Source organism: Entelurus aequoreus, linkage group LG03 (genome assembly GCF_033978785.1).
Source record: "Entelurus aequoreus isolate RoL-2023_Sb linkage group LG03, RoL_Eaeq_v1.1, whole genome shotgun sequence".
Taxonomy (NCBI): domain Eukaryota; kingdom Metazoa; phylum Chordata; class Actinopteri; order Syngnathiformes; family Syngnathidae; genus Entelurus; species Entelurus aequoreus.
The window spans coordinates 50521871-50548824 of NC_084733.1; the positions used below are offsets into that span (position 1 = coordinate 50521871).

General features: G+C 39.3%; 2 protein-coding genes across 4 annotated transcripts in view; both read right to left on the minus strand.

The window, feature by feature from the left end:
• The window catches only part of acyp1 (acylphosphatase 1, erythrocyte (common) type), a 3462-nt gene extending 1144 nt beyond the window's left edge, over positions 1-2318 (minus strand). Inside the window, exons 1-2 of the mRNA XM_062042067.1 lie at positions 2102-2318; positions 1842-1923 (exon numbers count right to left, since the gene is read on the minus strand). Coding sequence (XP_061898051.1) covers positions 1842-1922 — 81 coding nt within the window. The 5' untranslated portion in view covers position 1923; positions 2102-2318. The remainder of the gene's footprint in view (positions 1-1841; positions 1924-2101) is intronic.
• LOC133646562 (serine/threonine-protein kinase Nek9) overlaps positions 1-25166 on the minus strand; it is a 26067-nt gene extending 901 nt beyond the window's left edge. The window contains exons 1-24 of one of the 3 annotated variants that reach the window (XM_062042064.1): positions 25048-25166; positions 22899-23076; positions 22765-22820; positions 22611-22681; positions 22385-22490; positions 16588-16719; positions 16398-16508; positions 16259-16323; positions 14206-14256; positions 13932-14124; positions 13720-13864; positions 13436-13636; positions 13255-13301; positions 13008-13169; positions 12800-12908; positions 12555-12716; positions 12303-12470; positions 12172-12231; positions 11892-12079; positions 11625-11780; positions 7001-7105; positions 6879-6932; positions 6609-6802; positions 2595-5457 (exon numbers count right to left, since the gene is read on the minus strand). In XM_062042064.1, the coding sequence (XP_061898048.1) occupies positions 6629-6802; positions 6879-6932; positions 7001-7105; positions 11625-11780; positions 11892-12079; positions 12172-12231; positions 12303-12470; positions 12555-12716; positions 12800-12908; positions 13008-13169; positions 13255-13301; positions 13436-13636; positions 13720-13864; positions 13932-14124; positions 14206-14256; positions 16259-16323; positions 16398-16508; positions 16588-16719; positions 22385-22490; positions 22611-22681; positions 22765-22820; positions 22899-23007 (2625 nt within the window). In that variant the 5' untranslated portion in view covers positions 23008-23076; positions 25048-25166 and the 3' untranslated portion in view covers positions 2595-5457; positions 6609-6628. The other 2 variants (XM_062042062.1, XM_062042063.1) reach the window with 2 other exon arrangements.
• Positions 25167-26954: the final 1788 nt, after the last annotated feature.

Here is a 26954-nt window from a genome sequence, read left to right on the forward strand (position 1 = left end):
ATCATTTCTTTACATCTAGATGGGTCGACAAATTAAGCATTATTAAGTCACATTGGCTCACACAGGTTCTGTGTGATAGTTGTTTATCAACGTTAGTTTTTGTGTTGCCAATTCGCTTATACAGTACTGACTCAATTTAGGAGCTTAATTGGTTCTGTGACGGAGCTCTTAACTCAAAGTACATGTATCTCCAATCAACATCTCCCATTGAAATTAATTTAAATACATTTAATTGGTGATTTTCACCCCCAATAGCACAATTTTAACATGCCTTCAAAAAAAACTTTTAGATGAGAAACATTGCATAAAAACAATACAATATAATGTACTACTAAAAATTGAAGTAGTTGTATGGAGTAAGTAATAATCTATAACATTTACATTGGAGAGCGTACGTCAACGGTACCTCTTTCCAGCTGCTTTTTCGTCAAACTCAGCGTTTCTATATTTTTATGGATAAATGTCCGGCGTTTAGATATTATTTTAACATTAGCTGGCATTAGACTCATTTGGATTCATTATGGTGCAAACTAGAAGTGATACGCTTGAATTGCTTCACCAAGTTGGTGACATGCTGTGTCATGTTTATGATGATAATTTTTTTTAATTCAATGAAAATCATTCACTCCTTTTTAGCACTGTCCTTCACACTCACTTCCTTCCTTACCATGGTTAAAAAACAAAGTTATGGCAATCTCTAGCTATTAGCTAATGCTCGCGAGTATGACCCAATGTTTTGGGCAGATCTTATGGGATTGACTGTGGCATTTGCTCTGCCAACTACTAGCGGGGATGCTCGCAACTCAAATTTTATCTTAACTCTAAAATAACTTTTACCAAAAACCCAATTGGAACCATTTCCACACAAGAGGACAGTGCATCTTTGTGGCATTCTCTCTCTGCTTCCAAATGACATATTGCTAGGAATACACTTTTTTGCCCAACATGTTCAAGAGCAGGGATTCTTAACCTGTGGCAGTAATGGCAATATAAAAAAAAAGTCTGGAGCTAAAGTCATAAAACATTTTTTTAAGTGCAAAAACTATGACTAAAGTGTTGAAGCTGTATTTTAATTTGCACTTAAAATTTAATTGACAGTTTAGTTCAGAAACATATTAATTTAGTCTACTCATTTTAGCACAACATAATATCTGTCCATCTATGTTGGCCCTGCGATGAGGTGGCAACTTGTCCAGGTGAGTGCAGCTGGGTTAGGCTTCATTCAGTGGAAAATGGATGGATGGATAATTGTATGTAAATGGATTTTTTGTCAGTTATTTTGTAGTGCCTTCTTATGCAGTATATTTTGTCCGTACTTATTTTTTAATCAGCCTGACCTATGCCTAAGGTTTGTGTGTAAAATAAATAGTATTTGTGATTAAAACATAGTTTCACATCATTTGTCAAAGTTGTAAACTGTAAGTATAAGTTAGATAAAATTATTGAATATGATTAAAATCATGAGTTAAATTACTAATGCAGTGCTAATATTTGAGTTGGCTTTGGGCCCCTTTGTAGTGGAAAAGTTAGGTCCCGAGGTCAGAAAGATTAAAAAACCCTGGTCTGAGGCAGCAGCAACCAGATGTGACGTCACAGCAGCGTCACACGTAACCCAGCATTACAAGGCAATATAACAATATTAACCAAATTACACAGTACAATTATAATCATTTTACTACAAACAATTGCTTGAGCAAAATAAAGTCAATTTTGGAATAATATCGGCTTAATACCGGTTTCAAGTCAACCCAAAACTAACGCCACACTTTGTATCGAAATGATCGGTTTGTCCACCACTGCTAAGGAGTACAGTACATTAAAAAAAAGCCACGCTAACTTACCTGTGTGTATTTCCGGAAAAAGACACCTTGGACTTTTCCAAATACTTCATAATCGACGGAAAACAAGTCACCATCGCACATGCTGGACAAAGCAAAACAAAGATATGGCATTACGTTGTGGAATTTAGGAATTACCGCCTGCTAGGTTAGGATGTTTACATTTGTTTCGTCACGTACAAAAACATCCATGTCATGTAAGTGTTGGCGTTATGTAGCTAAAGCTTAATATTGAAACAGTGTATCTGGTACCTAATATTTACCTGAATCTTAGAACTGACAGGACGTGGTAGGGAAAACGTCTGTTTTTCTCGAGATGTTTTGGCGGAATCTACCGGTTGTGACGACTGATGACGTCATTAAATCGCGACGTAAGGTGTCCTGACAACATACCCGCACAAGACGAGCGGTCATGTTTCCTCTTACGTCATTGACAGCGATCGATAGCACTTCGGCTTTGACTGCCCGTCGCTGGAAGGATACTTCGTCTTTGAAAGCTGCTGGAATCTGAAGAAATCGATTATTGTTTTTTTTTGTACATGCGCGAAACAGGACAGTCGCGTGCCGGTTAAGGACCCCCGGCAACTTTGTGACTTTATTGGACGTAGCCCCGGAAGTAAATGGGGGGGGGGGGGGGGGGGGGGGGGGGTTTGTAGGGGGGAAGACATTTGGCGTGACAGTTCCTTATATTGGCAGAAAATAAGACAGTTTATCGACATTTATCAATTGCAAAATGCAGAAAAACAAGACTATCAGCTTTATTATTAACACAATAAAAGTTTGTATTGATGTATTTTACATGCGCTTTACAAGCATCAAGGGATTATACAAGTGGGTTTCTTCATTTAATGCAACCACACAGTTTAAAAAAAAATCCTATACCGGCACAAATTTCATATTTATATTGCAAGTACTGTGTCATGCTAAAACATTACTTTTTCTTTTACATTTGACTGTTCACCCAAATGTAACGATTCATATGAAACAAAAAACGGAATATATCTATGTGTTTAGACATTATGTAAATTTGCTACAAGACACAAAAACAGTCAAACAATATAAACAGTTTGCTTTCAAAGATTGAAACCCCTCCCCCCAAAACAAACATTAAGTACCAAAGACACAATACAAAAACACGATTCAAGTGTCATGGTATGTCATATCTACGACATACTTAAAGGCCTACTGAAACCCACTACTACCGACCACGCAGTCTGATAGTTTATATATCAATGATGAAATCTTAACATTATAACACATGCCAATACGGCCGGGTTAACTTATAAAGTGACATTTTAAATTTGCCGCTAAACTTCCGGTTCGAAACGCCTCTGAGGATGACGTATGTGCGTGACGTAGCCCGGGGAACAGAGGTATGCCTTCCCCATTGAATACAATACAAAAAAGCTCTGTTTTCATTTCATAATTCCACAGTATTCTGGACATCTGTGTTCGTGAATCTGTTGCAATTATGTTCATTGCATTATGGAGAAAGAAGCTGAGCAAGCAAAGAAGAAAGTTGTCGGTGCGAAACGGACGTATTTTTCGAACGAAGTCAGCAACAACAGTACACAGCCGGCGCGTCTTTGTTTACATTCCCGAAAGATGCAGTCAAGATGGAAGAACTCGGATAACAGAGACTCTAACCAGGAGGACTTTTGACTTCGATACACAGACGCCTGTAGAGAACTGGGACAACACAGACTCTTACCAGGATTACTTTGATTTGGATGACAAAGACGCAGACGTGCTACCGTGAGTATGCAGCTTTGGCTTCTAAACATTTGATCGATTGACCGTATGTGCGCAACTTTTTTTTGGCGTATGTACGTAACTTTTTTAAAATATATAAGCTTTATGAACCTTGGGTTAGGTGAACGGTCTTTTGGGCTGAGTGATTGTGTGTGTTGATCAGGTGTTTGAATTGTATTGGCGTGTTCTATTGAGCTAGGAGCTAGCATAGGAGCTAGGAGTTAGCATAACAAAGACGTAGGTGTTTTTATGCAGGATTAATTTGTGTCATATTAAATATAAGCCTGGTTGTGTTGTGGCTAATAGAGTAAATATATGTCTTGTGTTTATTTACTGTTTTAGTCATTCCCAGCTGAATACCAGGTACCGTGAGTATGCAGCCTTGGCTGCTAAACATTTGATAGCTTGACCGTATGTGCGCGTCACGTACGTAACTTTTTAAAAATATATAAGCTTTATGAACATTGGGTTAGGTGAACTGTCTTTTGGGCTGAGTGATTGTGTGTGTTGATCAGGTGTTTGAATTGTATTGGTGTGTTCTATGGAGCTAGGAGCTAGCAGAGGAGCTAGGAGCTAGCATAACAAACACGTAGGTATTTTTATGCAGGATTAATTTGTGGCATATTAAATATAAGCCTGGTTGTGTTGTGGCTAATAGAGTATATATATATGTCTTGTGTTTATTTACTGTTGTAGTCATTCCCAGCTGAATATCAGGTCACCCCCGGCTCTCACAGCATCTTCCCTATCTGAATAGCTTCAACTCCCCACTAGTCCTTCACTTGCACTTTACTCATCCACAAATCTTTCATCCTCGCTCAAATTAATGGGGAAATTGTCGCTTTCTCGGTCCGAATCTCTCTCACTTCATGCGGCCATCATTGTAAACAATAGGGAACTTTGCGTATATGTTCAATTGACTACGTCACGCTACTTCCGGTAGGGGCAAGCCTTTTTTTTATCAGATACCAAAAGTTGCGATCTTTATCGTCGTTGTTCTATACTAAATCCTTTCAGCAAAAATATAGCAATATCGCGAAATGATCAAGTATGACACATAGAATAGATCTGCTATCCCCGTTTAAATAAAAAAAAATCATTTCAGTAGGCCTTTAAACATGCCGCACAAGGGCAATGAGAGAAACCTTTTGGGAAACAAGTCATCAGTAGTCTCACAAAAGAATATATAAAAATAATACATGCACATTTTAAAAGCATATATTTGCATTACAAGTTTCAAATATCACACATTTATGAGAACAGTGAATTAGGCTCGGAAACCATTAAACCATTAAAAAGGTGAACGTATTCACAACACATTCATATACTGTAATGAGACTCTGACAAGTTTACGAAATAAATTATGTACTCTAGAAACTATTGAAGAATTACCGCTATTTTCATATATAACTTCAAGCGAAGCACTCAAAGAGTGCAGACCTCTGCCAATATCTGGTATCTATTCTGTATATGCACACAACGTTTTACAAACATTGGTTAAATTGTTATTGTGTAATCTTGCTCAAACACAAACCTCGGTTTGAAGGCCACAAATGCCCGCTCAAAAAAAAAGGTTAGACCTGATTCAAGATAAAAGACAGAGCCTCATGATGACATCGCCATGACATCACTAAAACAAGGACTTCATATTCACATTGCGGAATAACACTAAGATTGTTTGGCTGTGTGTAACGCCTCATGTTGAAACCAGCCAACATTTCAGTCTGTAGAAAACCGGCAAGCAACCAGCGTGCTTTGACAAAACGTTATGATGCAACTTGGTGCTCTGGTAAATAAATACTGTAGGTTGTTTTGTGTGAGGCAGCATCCTCAACTGCAAGCCAATTCTCCCCTAACAAGCCAGTTCAACTACACCAGGGGTCGGCAACCCGCGGCTCCGGAGCCGCATGCGGCTCTTTGACCACTCTGATGCGGCTCAGCTACATACTTGCCGACCCCCCGATTTTCCCAGGAGACTTATGGATCTCAGTGTCTCTCATAAATAACTCCCAGGGAAAAAATAATCCTATTTAGACTATAAATACTAGATAAAGGGTGTACCCTGATTGCACTGCAGTAATTGTCCTCTATAGCATTTACATACAGCGTGCCAGTCCAGCCGCATGTTGCATGTTGTTATTAATCGCACACACAGGAGACAGCAAAGCATACTTACTCATCAGCCACACAGCTTACACTGACGGTAGCCGTATCAAACAACTTTAACATTGTTACGTTACAAATATGCGCCACACTGTGAACCCACACCAAAAAAGAATGAAAAACACATTTCTGGAGAACATCTGCACTGTAACACAACATAAACACAACACAACCATTACCCAGAATCCCATGCAGTCCTAACTCTTCCGGTCTAGATTATACACCCCGCTACCACAACCCCCCCACACATCAACCCCCCCCCCCCCCCCCCCCCTCCTTGCGTTGGTTGAGTGGAAGAGTTAGTGCTGCATGGGATTCTGGGTATTGGTACCGTCAGTGTAAGATGTGTATTGGTACCGTCAGTGTCAGATGTGTATTGGTACCGTCAGTGTAAGATGTGTGGTTGCTGAACTAGTACGGAAGAGTTAGTGCTGCATGGGATTCTGGGTATTGGCACCGTCAGTGTAAGATGTGTGGTTGCTGAGGTAGTACGCCTTGCTGTCACTTACGTGTGGTCAAGCAGGTACACTGTTAGGGCAGACTGTAGAGGGCGGTGTCATCACGCTCTGATATTCGGGAGTCTCCCGGGGAAAAATGAGAGGATTGGCAAGTATGACGCTATCAAGCGCCATTCATTCAAAACTCGCGGGCTGCACTAACATCAAATGTCCACATTAAAGTGCGTGCCGGTGCGTGTGTCGGAGACCCCTGGTTAATATAGCACAAAGCATTTAAGCTCTGTATGCAGTGTTTTTCATTTTAAATTGTAAATTTTTTTTGTGGCTCCCATCACTTTCTTTAATTTGTGAAACTTGCCAAAATGGCTCTTTGAGTGGTAAAGGTTGCCGACCCCTGAACTACACCAACTTACAGACTCAAATACTGCCCTCCGCAGAGCTTTCCCCATGCTGTGTGAATCCACTCTCTCTTCCTCCTCCATCCTCAGACTCATGACCGGCACAATGGTTGCCATTACTGTCGCATCTTGCTTCCATCAGCTGATTAAATGCCGCCAACAACCGCTCGTGCTCCATTTGCTGGCCACTGACCTAAACGCAAACATGAACTCACTCGCATAGAACATACATTTGCTCTGACGTACAGGAGAAATGTCTCAGATCTTACCTGCTTCTCCAGCATCTGGATCCTCACCTCTTGCTGAGTGACCATCATTCGCAGCTAGGAAGCAAATTCTGGTGTTACATTGGAATCTTGTGCAAACGCTGTAAAGCGGGCTGATGGCTTACCTGTGCGACCTCTGCACTTGCACTGCAACATGTGATCGATGCTTCTTTTTTGTACAGCTCTGCCCCCTCCAGTCCGCTTAGATTGTCATCACTAGTTCGTGTAGTCTGTGTGAAAATAACCACACACAAAACCGCCACGAAAGAACAGGATGTGTTATTATTTTGTGCAAAAAACGCTTGTGAATACTCAAGCGTCCCTAAAGACACACACAGAGTCTGACGCTCTTCCTTAAATTTATTGCTGACTCTTACGCGACTATCCACAAAAAAGGCAAATATAGTCGCAGAGAGACTCAATGGGGAAAAACCTGTACCTGACAGACACGCTGGCTTGTCCAAAAATTATCGCGTCAAAGTTTTGCATTTCAAATATTTCTTTGCTTGAAACAATAGTGAAAATAATTTCCCAGACTAAATGGGTCTATCAATATATAGTAACAAACCCCAAAACCAGTGAAGTTGGCACGTTGTGTAAATCGTAAATAAAAACAGAATACAATGATTTGCAAATCCTTTTCAACCTATATTTAATCAAATAGACTGCAAAGACAAGATACTTAACGTTCAAACTGGTAAACTTTTTATTTTTTGCAAATATTAGCTCATTTGGAATTTGATGCTTGCAACATGTTTAAAAAAAGCTGGCACAAGTGGCAAAAAACACTGAGAAAGTTGAGGAATGCTCATGAAACACTTATTTGGAACATCCCACAGGTGGACAGGCTAATTGGGAACATGTGGGTGCCATGATTGGGTATAAAAGTAGCTTCCTTGAAATGCTCAGTCATTCACAAACAAGGATGGGGCGAGGGTCACCACTTTGTGAACAAATGCATGAGCAAATTGTCCAACAGTTTCAGAACAACACTTCTCAACGAGCTATTGCAAGAAATTGAGGGATTTCATCATCTAAGGTATGTAATATCATCAAAAGGTTCAGAGAATCTGGTGAAATCACTGCGCGTAACATTAAATGCCCGTGACCTTGGATCCCTTAGGTGGTACTGCATCAAAAAGCGACATCATTGTGTAAAGCATATCACCACATGGGCTCAGGAACACTTCAGAAAACCACTGTCCGGAACAAAGAGGAAAAGAACAATCCGGATGGTTGTAGGCGCAAAGTTCAAAAGCCAGCATCTGTGATGGTATGGGGGTGTATTAGTGCCCAAGGCACGGGTAACTTACACATCTGTGAAGGCACCATTAATGCTGAAAGGTACATACAGGTTTTAGAGCACATACTGTATGTTGCCATCCAAGCAACGTTATCAAGGACACCCCTGCTTATTTCAGCAAGACAATGCCAAGCCACGTGTTACAACAGCGTGGCTTCATAGTAAAAGAGTGAGGGTACTAGACTGGCCTGCCTGTAGTCCAGACCTGTCTCCGGTTGAAAATGTGTGGAGCATTATGAAGCGTAAAATACGACAACGGAGACCGCAGACTGTTGAACAACTTTTTGCAGTATATTCAATTAAATATAAGTTGAAAAGGATTTGCAAATCTCTGTACTCTTTTGTTTTTATTTACGAATTACACAACGTGCCAACTTTACTGGTTTTGGGTTTTGTAAATGCGATCTAAATGCACTTAGCAAAGTAGGACATCCCCTGTCCCCCTCTCACTTCCTACATTAGAATGCCAAGTGAACAGCAGATAATACTACTGCTGATGTACCACACCCCACCTGCCCCACCAATCACAATGCACTTATGACAAGCCAATCAGTCATGCAAAGAAAATACATCACAAATAATACAAATAACTTTAGCTGGCACCTACACTGATCTTAACACACAAAGAGCAGTGCTCAGTTTTAGAAATTTTCTGAATATCCACCAATCACGCTCACAGCGAGGTGTATTCATCATTGGAATTTTAAACATCAACATACCACAAGCAGGTTATTACGCTAATTTAATTATTGTAATACACAATTCTTGCATGTAGAAATAACTTGCAAACACCATTTGAACAGTAGTATAACATTGCCACATTTGTGTGTCAATTATCAATTTCTGCTTAGATTGTACTATAAAATGTGCTAATAGTACCGCAGAAAGCCCTTGCACATTCCCCTTTGTTCTTGATTGCTGCTGGTTTTGCTGTGATAAATGATAATTTTAAGTGAATTTTATTTCATATTGGTATATTTTTACTGAGTCACGTTTGTTTTATTGAAGTATTTTAGTTGCTATTCATTACAACTTCCATGTTACAAAATTCTGTAAATCTAAAAAGGCACTGTTATAGGACAAAATATGTATGTTTTCCTAACAATGTTTAAAAAGTACAAATTTGGCACCGGTATTGAAAAATATGCAAACTGTATACAACACTATTTATCAGGTGTTTTTAAAAATGTACTTTATTTTAGGTTTATAAAACCCTAGTCAACTGGTTAAGTTAGGAATGTTAAAATTAGTGATGTCTAACGATTATATTTGAAAATCTTATCAATCACACGTTTGCATTTTGATTAATCGCAAATATTCGCAGTAAACTGCATGCATAATTTAAACTAACTTTAAAAAAGACACCAACATTTTATGTCTGAATGTCGTACAGGAATTAATTTTTTATAAATAGTTGATTTGATTTGATTTTTAGGTTTTACCTGAATGCATGTACAGTTTTATTTATAGTAGTTTATTCTGAAGTGAAATGTGTTATTATTCATGTATGCATTGACCTGATCACTGACTGTAAAGTAGTGATGGTCAGATGAAGCCTTGTGGTGCATTGAACCACTTGAGCCAATTGGTTCGAGAATTTCTCGAAGCTTCAATACATGCTTTGGCACAAGACTGCACCTGCTGGTCAAATGTATAATTACAAACAGCTGTATCTTCACCACATAATGTGTGATGCGTTGAGATGTTGCGTCTATTATGGCTCTTGGAAATGACAATGAATCCCAATAAATGTTTGTGAAAATGGTTTTGCTAGGTAAATTAACAAAGCATAATAAAACATGTTTTATGTCTTATATACAGTATGTATATATATAGTGTGTTTGTATTTTGCAGACATGGTAGAATCATATAATAGGGCAGGTTGTATAATGTTTTTCGGTCACCTTGAGGAAATGGCATAAAGAAGAAGATGACAATATAATGCAACTTGGACAGTGATATACAGAAAAGAGGAGATTTAGTACATTTTTATTTTTGGTTTTAGGCGATTATTTTTTTGTTGGACAAAATCTCTTCATCCAGCTATTGCTTTTTACTAGCTGGTAAAAAAGAATAAATACAAAATGTGTTACTTCAATTAATGTACTGTTTACAGTGATAAACACATTTGAGAACTGACGTTGCCAAGAATGAAACCCACGTCTTGTGGAATAAAAGATGGATGCACGAATCATTGTGCTACCAAAGTTCTGATGACGTAACTGATAACAGGTGGTTATTTAATAGTCATTACATGGATATTAGGTTTGTTGTTTGGATTCAGTTTGTTGTCCTTCTTTGATTCTCGTGGCATTTAAAAAATTGTTTTATTCTCTATCCAGATACCGAATTGGCCACAAGTCTCAAAAGTTCACATTTTCAATAGAACTTGGGCGGTTTATGAGTTGTCTAATCTCCCGGCAAATCTGAACCGCATCCCTAAACTGTCACGTGGTACAACCTGGCAACAAGGCTTCACGCGTCATCATTTCCGGCTCCTCCCCTAAATGAAGCAAGCTTTAATACACGCTTCAAAACACGCATCGAAGCCTCGGCCCATTTGGTCCCATCACAACTGTAAAGCAACCTGGTTCGCCTTTCAGGTAACCATCCAAGGTTATGGTAAACGAGCATGTGTAGTCAAAATAAATTGTGCAATTAATCCATGTTTTTTACATGAATAATGCAATGTTTTGTGATTAAAAGCATGAATTAACATGTTAACTTTGACAACATTTGTTAAAATATAAAAAAAAAAAAAACATCTGTACAGTTAGGATTTACAACGGCTACAATTGTAATTATTTCTAGTGGAGGAAAACATTTTTGGAAATTAAAACCACTTGGAAGTCAACCAGCGTCACAGAATCGCTTGTGCTTAACTTAGAAATGTCATTGTGTGTGTGTGTGTGTGTATATATATATATATATACACACACACACACACAGGTATATATATAAATAATCTGTACAATGAAACTTTCTAAGTGCCAACTTAGAAATATATATGTATAATTTTCTTTGTATAGACATAATGCATGAATGTGAATGGACAAACATGCAGCAAAAAAGTCACTATATCTATCTATCTATCTCTATATCTATATATATCTCTATATATATATATCTATTTATCTCTCTCTCTATATATATATAGATAGATGGATGGATAGATAGATAGATGGATAGATAGAGACTTTTTTGCTGCATATGTTTGTCCATTCACATTCATGCTTTATGTCTATACAAAGAAAATTATACAAGCCCTGCAAGCTTGTAAAGAGGGTGGTTCACAAAGACAAGCAGTTTTATCACAACTGCCTACTGACCACCTTCATTCAGGAAAAAGAAACTGGCTACCTGCTTGTCCAATAACTTTTTCACCATAACCAAAATGTAGGCAAAAAAACAAAAAACAGGCGGAAAATAAGGAACACTGACATTACCGATAAGTCATGTTGACTGCTGACGGCCGCTGCCACAGCCTTTAGCTCCTTCAGGTTCTCATACGGTTGAGTGGTGCTCTCTGAAAAAGATGGGAGGAGATCAGGAGGACACTCGGAGCCCTCCGGCATTGGGATGAACTCCGCGTCCTCCAGCTCCTGTTGGAATAGAATCAACAAGAACAAATTAAATTCTGAAAGCCACATGAATATGGAAAGACCAAAAGCTGTTGATCACACAAAACATGCGGTATTGGATTATAAGATAACCTTTCTTAGCCATAAAGGACATGAACTGTCTCCAGTCTGATTTGCCATGGACATCATTGGTGTCTCCAAGTTGCAAGCTTCAGAATCAACCTCCGCTGTACCACCAAGGCCTCTGTCAAGACACTCCGTCTCTGAACCCGGATTTATTTCCAGATACCCACTAGATATGGAACCGTCCTGTTCCATCCCTATATTTATACACAAACATACTTACAGACAACCTCCTCGCCAGGAAAAATGTATTAAAAAGGTATAATTTCAGTAGCTAAGAAGTATTTACCACTACCAACTGAGAGTCCACTGCTGTTGGAGCGAATGGTCTTGGAGTTGAGCACTTTCTCTGTGAAGACAACAAATCAAACAGCTACTAAAACGTCTCTATCATTGAGGTGAATGGTCACAGTGACTAACCCATGATGATGATGGTGTGCCAGCCACGACAAGAAAGATCTGGTACGTGGTGGAGAGATCCAAAGATTGGCCTTGGCATGGCAGGACAAACCTCCGAACCAAATCCTTTATCAGCGGGCATTCCAAGTCGTCCATTTCCTGCATTTCCCCATGCAAAGATCTGATTGTCTGCAAGAAAATAAATCTGAATTGTTCACACGCCTTCTTTGTCAAAATTCTGTCAAAATGGATGAGCATGTGTGCTTAGCTTACCCTCAGTGGCTGCAATGGTGAAGCCATCCCCGCAAGACACTTTAGTGACTATCTTCCCCCCAAAAGGACCAACCAGGAGTTGTACACCTTGGTGTTTCTTGAAATCTTTAACACCAAGCTGACCGTATTTGTTGCAGCCAAAAGTGATGAGGCGACCACGTTCTGTAAAGTTAGTTTGAAAGGCGATTCAACAACCTGGTAATAATTTCCAATAACAAGTGAGTGTTTGTCTTTTTCTGGAGTACCGTCAATAGCAGCGGTGTGGGACTTCCCTGGCGCTATGGCCTGAATCTTGAAACGTGACAGCTGCTTCGCCAACGTCAGTGTGGTGATGTATGGGATTCCCTGATAACCCTAATGTTATCATACAAAAAAAAAAAGTGCCGTGTCTCAGGTCACATTCATTTTGAGTGTTTTGACAGCGGTAGTTTCACTTTCTACAAGTGCAAATACCTCTCCAGTGTGGTTTTTGAGACCTGAAAATTCCTGGTTCAGACCCAGCTTGTTGAATTCATTGTTTCCACAAGCCAGGACTTTGCCAGTGTCTGTCAAATAGAAGGTTCCGTCACTGCTGCATGACACAGAAGAGATGGCGGCGCCTTTGGGCAGGTCCACCTGCGGAAAATATATTAATTTAAAGGATGTAATTACAGTGATCACAAACAGGTATATAATAATTGTGCAGGGACCAAAGTCTTACTTGCATTGGAGAAGAAAAATCGTCCTCACATTCCAAACCCAGACGCCCTACAGATAAAAAAAAACATGCTCATTTTTAGAGGAAGGCGATTTTTTGTATATTATGAGCTTGTTTTGCTGGCAAAATGTATAGCTGCAAAAACAAATGCTGGCAGCTACCTAATGGCCTCATCAGTCCATACCGTACTCGCCGCAGCCCCATGAGAAGATTTCGCCGCTGTGGGTCAACACCACAACGTGGTTGTCTCCACAAGAAACTTGACGGACGGGCCGCTCCTCAAAAAACTCCAGAAGCACTGGCTCCAAGATCTCCATGCCCATTACGCCCTCCACACCAATACAGCCATAATAGTCTGAACCAAACATGTACATTTGGTCCTCATCTGCATTAAAGAGAACACATTACGAACAGGAGTGGCTGTTTATTTCTCATGTTCCCTTTTTTGTAAGGAGGTTGTGCACTCACCAGTGACACAGGCAGTGAAGTCGGTGCCACACGTCACCTGTCTGATGGCTTTGCCCTGCAGCTTTTCTACCCTTTTGGGCTGTCGGTAGGAAGCCTGGTCCCCATGCCCGAGTTGGCCCACCATTTTAGCTCCGCCTTGAACATTCTGAGAAGATTATTTGTAGTTATAACATGAAAAAGGGTGGATCTACTGTACTTAATCCAGAACTCACAGCCCAAGTGTAGAGCTCTTTCTCTACCGTCACCACCGCAAAGTGACACTCTCCGGCACAGACGTGTTGGGCACTGCTGCCCCCTTTAAAGGTGTCCAGTTTCTGGGGCGTGAACTTGCCACCGCCCCAGAAATACACCTCCCTCGAGCGTGTGGTTACTACAGCAACAGGGGTCTCCGTCGCTGTACCAAACCTACAACAAAGAACCATCAGTCGGACACATTGAGGCAGGAAGAGGAAAAAGCTTCTACAGGAGAAGACAACAGAAACCTACTTTGGTTTCTTCATTGCTGAATTCAGCAAAGCAACTCGTTCTTTAAGCTCCCTGCCAAAAAGAGAACATTGTTAGAAATGTGTTGTGGGTGTATTTTTTTATACTAAGGATGTCAAAAAAACACATTATGGCGGGATTTTTTAATTATTTTTTTATTTTTAAGGAAATATCTCTCTGGCATGACGACAGACGGAGCATAATGTAGCGTCCCGACAAAGTCACACAAAGTGTGATACTCACAATTATTCCGTTCTTAATACATCAACAGCAGTGCTCAGTCCTAACCCACATATCAGCAACTCGCACACACCGCTCTCCATCCTCTCAACACTCGCAACGACCCCTCCTCTTTCATGTTTGAGTAGCAGCGTGGTCCCTATATTCAAAAGAAACCTCGGGTACTCAACATCCTGTTAGGGACAAGACAGGGTCCCAAAAACGCAAGATGCATTCACGTAAATCGAGACTCGGAATGTTAAAACAACACAAGCAGGTCATTACAAAGAGAACACTAGACGTCGGTTAGCAACAATAAATACTAAAATGTATTCAAGCAATCTTTTATTTTGCACACACAAGGGCAATGGTGAATACGGCCCAATTTAATTATGTCCGATTAAAGTGTGGTATCTCTGGGTTTTACTATTCCTACCATCCTGAGTTTGTAAATTAGAACAAGGTTCTAAATACCCCTAAGTCTATAGACTGGTTCAGAGGAAATGCTGAAAGACATGCAAGAGTCATTGCCAAATGTCAAAGATTCAACAATTTCATTAGCAGGGACTCTGATTTGACTGTCCACTTTGCTGTCACACACAGACCTCGCTGTGCCATCCCACCGTTGGCCCAGGTGGGATGGATCACCGGAAATCGGAAATGGCACTGCCGCCGGGACGCACTGCCTTGCTTCCAAGGTGTAGATTTGACTGATCGAATTAATCAGATTGGACTATGAAAATCTTTAGTCAGAGACAGCGCTAATGTGTAGTATGTTTTTGCTTGATTTGATTTAGAGCTGTAAATAAACAAACAAAACTAATGTTAAATATATTTAATTGTGTCCAATACAGTGAAAATATAAATACAGTGAACATTTCAGACATAGTTACTTGTGTATGCGGCTTAATCATGATTAATTTAATCTGTACTCTGATTAATTTTAAAAAGGATGTCCCGATCAATATATCTGGCCTTCGATCCCGATCTGATTTTTTGGCCTGGGATCCAATCCGATTTTAAGTCAGGATCCTATACTTTGTTGTAAAACATTTTCAGTTCTATAATCTAATGTCAAAGTAAATTAATTAATTTAATGTTTTTTTTTTAACATTTGCTCTGACATTTTAAACATATTAAAACACTACATTTTTTTTATAAAGCTTATCTTATTAAATATAGAATTTGCTAGACTTATTTACTTACTCCCTAAGTTTTTAAAAAATCATTTTGTAATAACAGTAAGAAAAAAATATTGATCTGATCCCTTTAGTATCGTTTATAGATTGATAGATTAGGTATTGATGGTATCAACACCTGGATTGATCACCCGTACTTTACATTGAGGTTTTAGCGATTACCTTCTTGTGTTGTCCTGCTAGGTGTGTGTTTGTAGCATGAATCGCTATTCCTTTTTCTCTAGTCCTGCAATGATAATGATACTTGAAAGAAATCTAGTTTATTGTCCGCCATGGCGATGAGGATTAGTATGTTAGAAGCGGCTTTGCACTTTGAATCGACGACGCGTTTGACACATGCATCTTGCTCTAAAATTTGAGCCGGTGTTCTGGCAAGTAATGCACCCTCCTAGAATTCATACACGCACCACCTGTATATATGTAACATGTAAATGTAATAGTGTCTCCCTGAGAATGCATCCTTTTTAAAAGGAATCTTTCACATGAGTACAATCTTTAGCCTTGTAAACATTGGGACAGAGTTGCGTTAAGGATCGACTCGGGTTGGTAACTCATCTGCCGATAGTTTTAAAAAGGCAAATATCAGATATCGAATATCATATGATCGTGATGGAGACATCTCTAAATTAATAACTTACTGTCGGCATGAGGAGATGACTGGCTGGTCAAGAATCTGGTCTGACGTTGGCCTCTTTGTTGGATCCTGAAATTATCACAGAAACTTGACTGAAACACCTGCTTATCAAAGCATCATTTCTAAAGCAAACAATGACCTACTTGATCAAGACACTCATAGACCAGCTTGATCAACTCAGAGGAATAAACGTCAGGGTTCACATCCTTAGTCCAATTTCCCTGGACTATTTTTACACACAGATTCAAAGGATTCTGTAAGGACACACACAACATGTGTAACTATACCCATTAATGATTTTGATGACACATTAAAACAAGGAATTAATCTTACCGTTGCATCAAACGTTCTTGTAAGGGTTAAAACTTCATAAATTACACAGCCCATGGCCCAGATGTCTGATTTGAAGTTGTACTTCGCTCCCTGGCACAGCTCAGGTGACATGTAATATGGAGTTCCAACGCACTGGATGAATTTAAAATATACAGGTCAAATAGAATCATGTGCAAGTCAGGCTAACCGTATCAATCCAACGTCAACTAGTTGCAACCAAGATTATAACATGTGTGACAACACCAATGATTATAATGTTGACAACATATATTTTATAAAACATAATTTTTTAATCAGGCAACTGTCAAGATGTGACCAACTCCAGGCCTATCAGTATCCTCCCTGCCATTTCTAAAGACACCCAAATGGCCTTGGTAGAAAAACATTTGACACACTTGCGTTAAAGGGGTCATATTATATATTTTTCTACATTTACAAAAACACTTCTTTGTGGTCTACATAACATGTAATGGTGGTGCTTTGGTCAAAATGTTGCATACATTTTGTTTTACAGACCATCTTCAAGCCGCTTTCTGACTGTCTCTTCAGAGTGCGGCGTTTTGTGGGCTGTCTTATTTACACTAACGTTCAAAAATTTGGGGTCACCCAAACAATTTTGTGGAATAGCCTTCATTTCTAAGAACAAGAATAGACTGTCGAGTTTCAGATGAAAGTTCTCTTTTTCTGGCCATTTTGAGCGTTTAATTGACCCCACAAATGTGATGCTCCAGAAACTCAATCTGCTCAAAGGAAGGTCAGTTTTGTAGCTTCTGTAACGAGCTAAACTGTTTTCAGATGTGTGAACATGATTGCACAAGGGTTTTCTAATCATCAATTAGCCTTCTGAGCCAATGAGCAAACACATTGTACCATTAGAACACTGGAGTGATAGTTGCTGGAAATGGGCCTCTATACACCTATGTAGATATTGCACCAAAAACCAGACATTTGCAGCTAGAATAGTCATTTACCACATTAGCAATGTATAGAGTGTATTTCTTTAAAGTTAAGACTAGTTTAAAGTTATCTTCATTGAAAAGTACAGTGCTTTTCCTTAAAAAATAAGGACATTTCAATGTGACCCCAAACTTTTGAACGGCAGTGTACATGCTGAAGTACTCCTTCAGGCCAAGCCCCCTTTGACTGCGTCAGCCATTTTGTAATTTTTAGCGCTTTCAAATCGGGTCTACCGACATATATAAGTTAGAATTATTCACTATTTTTTTTTATTAGCAATGGTAACAGCGGGGGTTTTTAGGATGCTTGTGCATGAAGGCCCGTCACAACCGGGGAGGCTAACTAGGCAAAACTAGTCATGTATTCAAATTTAATTTAGCACAGACAATTTGTTGTTGGACAGAAAACATTTGGTAGCAATATGAAATGTCTTAAATATCACAATTCAATCAATCAAAGTTTACTTATATAGCTCTAAATCACGAGTGTCTCAAAGGGCTGCACAAGCCACATCGACATCCTCGGCTCAGATCCCACATCAGGGCAAGAAAAAACTCAACCCAATGGGATGACGATGAGAAACCTTGGAGGGGACCGCAGATGTGGGTGCCCCCCCTCCCCCTGGGCGATCGGTGCAATGGACGTCGAGTGGATCTAGCATAATATTGTGAGAGTCCAGTCCATAGTGGATCTAACATAAAAGTGTGAGAGTCCAGTCCATAGTGGATCTAACATAAAAGTGTGAGAGTCCAGTCCCTAGTGGATCTAACATAAAAGTGTGAGAGTCCAGTCCATTATTGAAACTCAAACAATATACACATGTGCACTTATACATATAAACACAATCGCCATCATAAGGCCTACCGTAATGCTCAATTAAACACAGATAATAATAATAATAATAATAATAATAATGGATTAGATTTATATCGCGCTTTTTCTATTGTTAGATACTCAAAGCGCTCACAGAGAAGTGGGAACCCATCCATAAACATAAACATCCATAAACTGTGTTAGAACTGTCGGTAACATGGGTGCAGGGCAGAGCAATATAGTTTGGCCCATAGACTAACCCTTAAATGGAAATATCCATTGACATATCTAAATACCTTGCCTTGATTTTAAATTTCCGAGACTGATGGGGAACTCAAATTTACAAAAACTGGTACCAACAAGTAAGAAAAGTAGATACGGCCCAATTTAATTATGTTCGATTAAAGTGTGGTATCTCTGGGTTTTACTATTCCTACCATACGGAGTTTGTAATTTAGAACGATGTTCTAAATACCCCTAAGTCCAACCTATAGACTGGTTCAGAGGAATTGCTGAAAGACATGCAAGAGTCATTGCCAAAAGTCAAAGATTCAACGATTTGATTAGCAGGGACTCTGATTCGACTGTCCACTTTGCTGTCACACACAGACCTCGCCGTGCCATCCCACCGTTGGCCCAGGTGGGATGGATCACCGGAAATTGGAAATGGCACTGGCGCCGCCACGCACCGCCTTGCTTCGAAGGTGTAGATTTGACTGATTGTTGACGGTTGGAAAATCTAATGAATCAGATTTGTCTATGAAAACCTTTAGTCTGAGACAGCACTAATGTGTAGTATGTTTTTGCTTGATTTGATTTAGAGCTGTTAATAAACAAACAAAACTAATGTTAAATATATATATATATAATTGTGTCCAATACAGTGAAAATTTCAGACAGTTACGTGTGTATGTGGCTTAATCATGATTAATGATTAATTTTGCATGATAGGATCCCAACTTGAGAGGTGTTTAAGATAAGAAAAAAGAAAAAAAACTTGAAAATAATGGAAGAAAAGTCAAATATAATCTCCAATTTTCTTTAAAAACATTTAACTATGCTCAATTTTCAGCTAACAAAAACACAAACGAACAAAAGGTGAAATAAAGTGCCCTGGTTTAAGAGGACATGTTCAAACATCAGCAGCAACATGAAAATAATTGCCCTTTAATATTGGTGTTATTACAGGTAAACATTATTATAGGACATACACACAAAGATTTTAGCCAGGAACACCAACCTGCCAACTGCTTCATGATACTGTGTGACAGGTTGTGTTCTAAAAATTACTTTCACAAAGTAATTAATCATAGTTACTCCTTACTTTATCAAAAAAGTAATTGAATTATTAACAAAGTTATTCTTTAAAAATTTTAACTAATTACTAAGGAAAGTATTTAATGTGTTACTTAAAAAAATAAAATAAAATAAAAAGGAAACATCTGGCATAATGCGGTTGAGATAAGTTTCATAAAAAGTATATATATGAGAGCAGTAAGTGAGTCTGTGTACCATTAAAAGACTGTGCTTGTTGCCTAGTGACGTGTGCGTCAGTGAGTCCACGCTCAGTCTGAGTCTCACAGGCATTTAGCTTGAGCTGTTTTTGTCAGCTTAGCAGGCTAGCAGCGACAGATTGTCATCTCTGAATCTTTCACTGGTTTGTGTTACCTCTGCTTAATAAATAGATTGAATGTGCTTCCATGGCTGTATGTTCTTGTCAACAAACGGGGTATTGTTTGGATGGCAAGTTTGTCACTTCAATCATTGATTTGTTTTTCAATATTCCCTACGGCTCTTGTAGTTACTAGCGCGCTGCGCAGTTTGTGTCAGGTTTTAAGGTGGTAAAAAAAACTTTGTCTTCTACTGACCAGTTCCTTCAACTAAGATCTTGTATCTTCCGCTTTGGAAGACTGAGTGTGAGAGCAAAGAGTAGTGGTGCTGCTGCCCTGCTTCCTTCTGGGCATGGCACAGGAGGGAGAGACGCACACAGAGTGACACTTCTGCGTCAATCACTTGTCCATTTGTTAATGGTTATGGTTTAACTTTATTTCAAATATGCTATACAGATGGGAGAGAATTTTACTCTCGAATGACCAAATTTGGATGGATTTATTTTAGGAGCAAAACGCGATGAAAGAGTTGAAATCCCTACGTGTGCGACAAGCTTTTTTTCTTCAAGTCGCACGGTCTATTTTAGGCGCATTTGCGAGTAAATTTGTACCACCGTACAGCCTTGCAAAGCCCAGTGTCCCGTTGATGTAATATTTTAGCTTCAAATCAGATTGAAAATATGAGTCTATCAACACAGACGAAAAAGCAAGAATGTCATGATGGCAACAAAAAAGGGAATGTCCGACCTAGTTTTTTCAACAGAGAAAAAATGCACTTTAAAATGTTCAATATCTATCTAAGTAAAATTAATGAACGAGTCCATTTCATTTGTTTCTTTATTTATTTAGGATAACTAAAAGTTATTACCTTCCAGTTTCAGTACAATGGTGAATTTTACAGTAATGAGTGATCATGTTTATATTCTTTTAAAAAGTTACTTGCATTATTATAACAATAATTGTGGGACAATATACTGTATCGTCCAAATGTGTTATTGGCCCAAGCCTAGCTCTTCGGGTAAACCGCTACTATGTATGGCGATATCCGCCAACGTAACAATGGCAAAACAGGTCACAACTGTGACCGTCTCAATGTCCAAACTGCTCGTTTGGAAAGCGACAAAAGTGTTTTGTTAATATAGCCACAACCCTTCCATTGTTTGGTTTCAAACTTTCGAGACTTATAGGAATCCCAAATAAACAATAACTAGGGATGTAACGATTCGTTTTAACAATTTCGATTTGACATTTGTTGTTGCCGATACGATTAAGGGACACATTTTCTTTAAAACAATACTATATGAAACAATACAGTGGGCTGAAATCAAGTCAGTAACTTTTTAGCAAAACAAAAAGCAACCAGTGTGACTGAAATAAATAGTGGATGCTGGACACTGCAGGTGAAGTTTCCTATATTATTGTTATCTCTTGTAAGGGAGTTATGTATAAATGAATTATGGATACAAACAAGCAAATAAACAACAATTAATACCAATGCATTAGCATTATTTAAATGAAGTGCAACCAACACTTTAGGTTAAATCAACAGGAAGAAACACTTTCTGTTTACAGTTTAAAAATTCAAGCAATTTTCAAAAAAAGTACAGTAACCAACATTTTAACTGTAGATTTAAGTTCTCCAACCCAGCCATAGTATCTGTCCTTCGCCCTTGCGTCGCCAATGACGGACAGCGTCCCAGGTGTGCAAAAGCCAAAGCTCATCCCTGTTGATGCAGTTTGTCCCTCGATTCATAATTTCCTACATCGTGCCGTGGAATTTACAGCGCTATCACTTTGATTGTGTCGGCCGCGTCTTCTGTGGTTTAAAGTTGTGTTGTGGCTTTATTATTATGTTGTGTCGTATGTATTTGTTGTGGCTTTTTCAATCATTCTGCAGCTGAAAGTTATAATATTGAAATGCCCGGCAGTGGAGAAGGAGACAGTCAGAGATACATCCTGTCTCAGACCCTTTCTTAACAAGCAGTAACGAACTCAGTGAGTTAAAAACACACATAAACAAGAGCTGCTGTTCGCCACAGCTCACGTCAAAATCGGTGCCAACGGGTAAAAGACGTTAGTTTTGCATAATATGACCCCTTTAAGCAATGATAAAGTCAAAATGGTATATTAGTTGGGTGACAGGTCAGTAGATTTTGTAATTAGAACAGAATACAATTAAATAAGCACAACTTGTGGACTTTCTTAAGCATACAAATGGATCAAAGCACAATTTGTTAAGGGGAAATTGGAAATCAAACTTCTCGAATCAAAATTGAAGAAACAAAAAGACAGCATTTATGGTCTATGTTGACATCTAAAATGATTTTATTAAAATGTCAACATGTTCCAAATAAAACTTATTTGATCAGCAGAGATAATCCCAATGCCCCCAGGTACTAACACAAATAAACACGTACCGTCTCTGCCATTGAAAACTCAGAGCAGAGTTTCTTTGCCAGGCCATAGTCACCAAGCTTGATGAGGTCAGTCTTGGTCAAGAAAATGTTGAGCGTTTTGATATCCCTATAAAAATACGAAATGGTGAAGACACAATATGGAGATCACTGACATAGCCTCATCAAAATCTGAATCAGATTTATTGGCCAAGTATGTTTACCACACAAGGAATTTGATCTCACTCACCTATGTAAAACGCCAGCCTTATGAATGTAGGCCACAGCTGAAGCAACCTGGTACAGATACCAAATAACCACCTGCAGAGAAACATCAAGGGTGAGTATAAAACGCAATCTAGAAGAAAATTGCAGTTCACATGAATTATTTGTTCCGCTCTTACCTCCTGGTTAAAAAGGTTCCCTTTCTGTTGGACGATTTTGTCATACAGATTCCCCCCTGGGGCAACAATGTCATTATGCCTCCCTCTCACACACTAACACAGATATCAAATCAAATACACACTTCTACTCTTACCATTGCAGTATTCCAGCTCAATGAGCAAAGTGTTTTTATCCATGAAGTGATTGAAGTAGGCAATGATGTTGTTGTGCTCCAGGATAGAGAGGATGCTTATTTCATTCATGACATCTCTGCGTTCACGTTCAGACAGGGAGTTCAGCTCCACCTCCTTCCACACTACCAGGGAGTTGTCCTGGCGAAACAAAATGCAAGTTAGGTACAACTAAAGCAGAAGTCTTCAATGTTGTCTAGGCCAAGGAACCCCAAACTGATAGAGCGGGGACCCCAAACGTATATTTCTTGCAAAAACATGTGTTTTATATTAAACTGGTCATGAAAGTACCTTGTTGTGCAATACTAAGATATTCAAATAATAACTTAGCCGTTATTAGCTAACTGACAAATACCGTGCTAATCACTAGCTGGCAACTAAACTGCTAATCGCTACCTGGCAAGTGGACCGCTAATCGCTAGGTAGCAACTAGAACGTGAATCACTAGCTGCCAACTAATGTACAAATCGCTAGCTGTCAACTAGATCGCTAATCCATAGCTAGCAACTAGAACATGAATTTCTAGCTGGCAACTAATTCTCAAATTGCTAGCTGGAAACTAGAGCTCTAAGTGCTAGCTGGCAATTAGAGCACCAATTGCTAGTTGTCAACCAATCCGCAAATCGCTAGTCGGCAACTACAGCACTAAATCGCTAGCTGGCAACTAGAGTGCAAATCACTAGCTGGCGACTAGAGCACTCATCACTGGCTGGCAACTATAGCACAAATCACTAGCTGGCAACTAGAGTGCTAATCGCTAGTATGCAACTAGAGTCCTAATTGCTAGCTATCTTAAATGCAAACATGAATGCAGCACGGTGGAAGAGGGGTTAGTGCGTCTGCCTCACAATACGAAGGTCCTGAGTAGTCGTGAGTTCAATCCCGGCCTCTGGATCTTTCTGTGTGGAGTTTGCATGTCCTGCGTGGGTTCCCCCCGGGTACTCCGGCTTCCTCCCACCTCCAAAGACATGCACCTGGGGATAGGTTGATTGGCAACACTAAATTGGCCCTAGTGTGGGAATGTGAGTGTGAATGTTTTCTGTCTGTCTGTCTGTGTTGGCCCTGCGATGAGATGGCGACTTGTCCAGGGTGTACCCCGCCTTCCGCCCGATTGTAGCTGAGATAGGCTCCAGCGCCCCCCGCGACCCCAAAGGGAATAAGTGGTAGAAAATGGATGGATGGATGGATGGATGTTTGGCCACTGTAACATTACACACAGTTTGAACAGTAACACTGTGCTTGGATATAGGAAAATAAGACACTGGACTTTAATCAAGTGATATTTTGTTTGGCATACAACTAGATGGAGCCCTTGAGAATCACTGCTCTAAATGAGGGTTTCTTAAACCTTTTTATTTAGAATTATTAAATTAAAAAACAGCTGCGGGCCGCACTCTGGACACCTCTGCATTAGAGTATAAAAACAGAGGTTTCTTTACTTGTCCTGCGGATGTCTCCGTGGGTCTTTGACAGTAAGCGTGATGGTTGCCTGGCAACATGTTGTCTTTAGTGACAATTCAACACTTGCTAAAGTTTTCGAGCTCACCTCAGTTCTTCTGTACAGCGTCGCTTCACCAAACGACCCCCTCCCGAGGATCCGGATGGGAATGTAATGCAACTTCTCCTCTTCGCCATTAAACGTGGCCGACGCCGTTCGCTCGCTCAACACGGAGCCGCCGGCCAAATCTGAATTTAGCGAGTCGAAATGTCTCTCATATTCTGTCAGTGACATTTCTGCTTGGCGTCTTGTTAGCCACCAGCTGCACTGATGGGGAACAACACACGCACAGGCCGGACTTGAAAACTCTTGACGAAAAGCCTCCCACTGAAACGTTAGTCGGACATGTCATCCGGCTCGACGGCGACAATAAACCTCGAAACGTACTGTAGCGAGTAGAACTTTGTGGCTAAAGTACTTCTACAGTTCCCAATACCGAAGGGAGGAAACGACGTAGTAAAATACAGCGTTGAAGTTGCACAAGCGTCAAGCGTGACACATTATACAATAAGTTAGACCAACTTATGTTTGCTTTCAAAATAAAATACGTTTGTTCAACTTTTGTTTCTTTTACGATGAAAGGAAGATACATGCATTTCCTGTTAAGTAGGTACCTCCGTATTTGTAACTTGACAGTACCCCCTCACTGGCTTAAATCCTGAACGCGTTTAATAAGAGAAATGTGGCAGTCTAAGGATCATGCGCACTCATATATCTCGAGTCTAAAAAGATAGACGGTTTCTTTGCTCAACAACTCAACTTGACTTGGAAAGCCGGAAGTTGATTTTGGTTGACATCCGTTATGAAAAGTAACTTCCTATGGACATAAAATGTAACTTTTTTAAAATTTTTTAAATAAAATAAAAATAAAAATATACTTTGTTACCACCGGCTAAGTTATTTTACCATTAGCGGTTTAACAGAACATATGTATTTTTAGGAAAGTTCTATATTTTTTACAATTACTAATTATATTGAACTAAATATGCTAATCAACCCAAGGAATTCGTCAAACATTCGGGCTGTCCGAACCGCTGTCTCGTGCACACTCACAGCGCGTGCATTAATACAAACAAATATTCAAGTACATTCGTGTTCCAACATTATATTACATGGCAAATGGACTGCTAATCGCTAGGTAGCAACTAGAACGTGAATTGCTAGCTGCCAACTAATGCGCAAATTGCCAGCTGGCAACTAGAGCTCTAATTGCTAGCTGGCAACTAGACTGCTAATAGCTAGCTGGCCATTGACCTGCTAATCACTAGCTAGCAACTAGAACGTGGATGGCTAGCTGGCAACTCATGCGCAAATAGCTAGCTGGCAACTAGAGCTCTAATTGCTAGCTGGCAATTAGAGCGCCAATTGCTAGCTGTCAACCAGTCCGCAAATCGCTAGCTGGCGACTACAGCACTAAATTGCTAGCTGGCAACTAGAATGTTAATCGCTAGCTGGCGACCAATCCGCAAATCACTAGCTGGCGACTAGAGCACTCATCGCTGACTGGCAACTATAGCACAAATGCCTAGCTGGCAACTAGAGTGCTAATTGCTAGTTTGCAACTAGAGTCCTAATTGCTAGCTATTTTAAATGCTAGCATGAATACAATAATATAGTTGTTTCATGGTTGTATTTGAAAAACTGCAAGGTACAGTTATGGTTATTTTGTTAGTTTATTTAGAATATCCATACATACACATTTTTCCAGTTTCTCATTACAACATAATAAAACAATAAGTACATGAATAAATAGATAAATGACTAAGTAAATAATTATTACATAAACTAACAATGACTAAAGTTCTCATAAATAAATAGTTAACATTAACATTATATTAGCTGGTTCCCTTGCTGACAAACAAACAGGTACGAGCCATCGAACCTTGTTAATGAAGGATTGCGCAATATGAGGGTCGTATAGGCTCGCAAAGCCTCATCTCAGTTTTATTTCTGCCCAGTGTCTGATCAGGAAATGTGCACACACAGCAATTTTAATTTAACAAAATGGTAAAAAAAATATTAGGATTGTACAGAAAATACATTTAAACCAGTTCAATTGACAAATTATATATTTTTTATGTTATCAACACTAGTTTTAGCCTGCCTCTGACCGCAATTGTTATGTACTGGACACGACTGGTGGGATTTATGGCTGTCTGAAGGGAGCCGGATCTTTAGGAGTTGTTCCAATAAAAGAGCCGTTAAAAGACTGGCTCACTGTTAAATTTCTCTTTTTCAGAAATTACTTGTTTTCATGAAGGAGATAATCACTGATATAAATTATAAGATACGATTTGAATCTGAATAATTGTAAATTCTACCAATTTCTACACTATTTGTTGGAAATATTGTAAAATGTTCATCATAATTTAATCTGGGTTGTATTCTCATTGTTAACAATCTATAATCATACCAATACGTTGACAGTGAGATCACTACTTTTGAAATGTATCTAATCTAGGAACCTCTGTGGTACAATACAAACTCCACAGGCTACAGATAAAATTCATGCAAACCATCT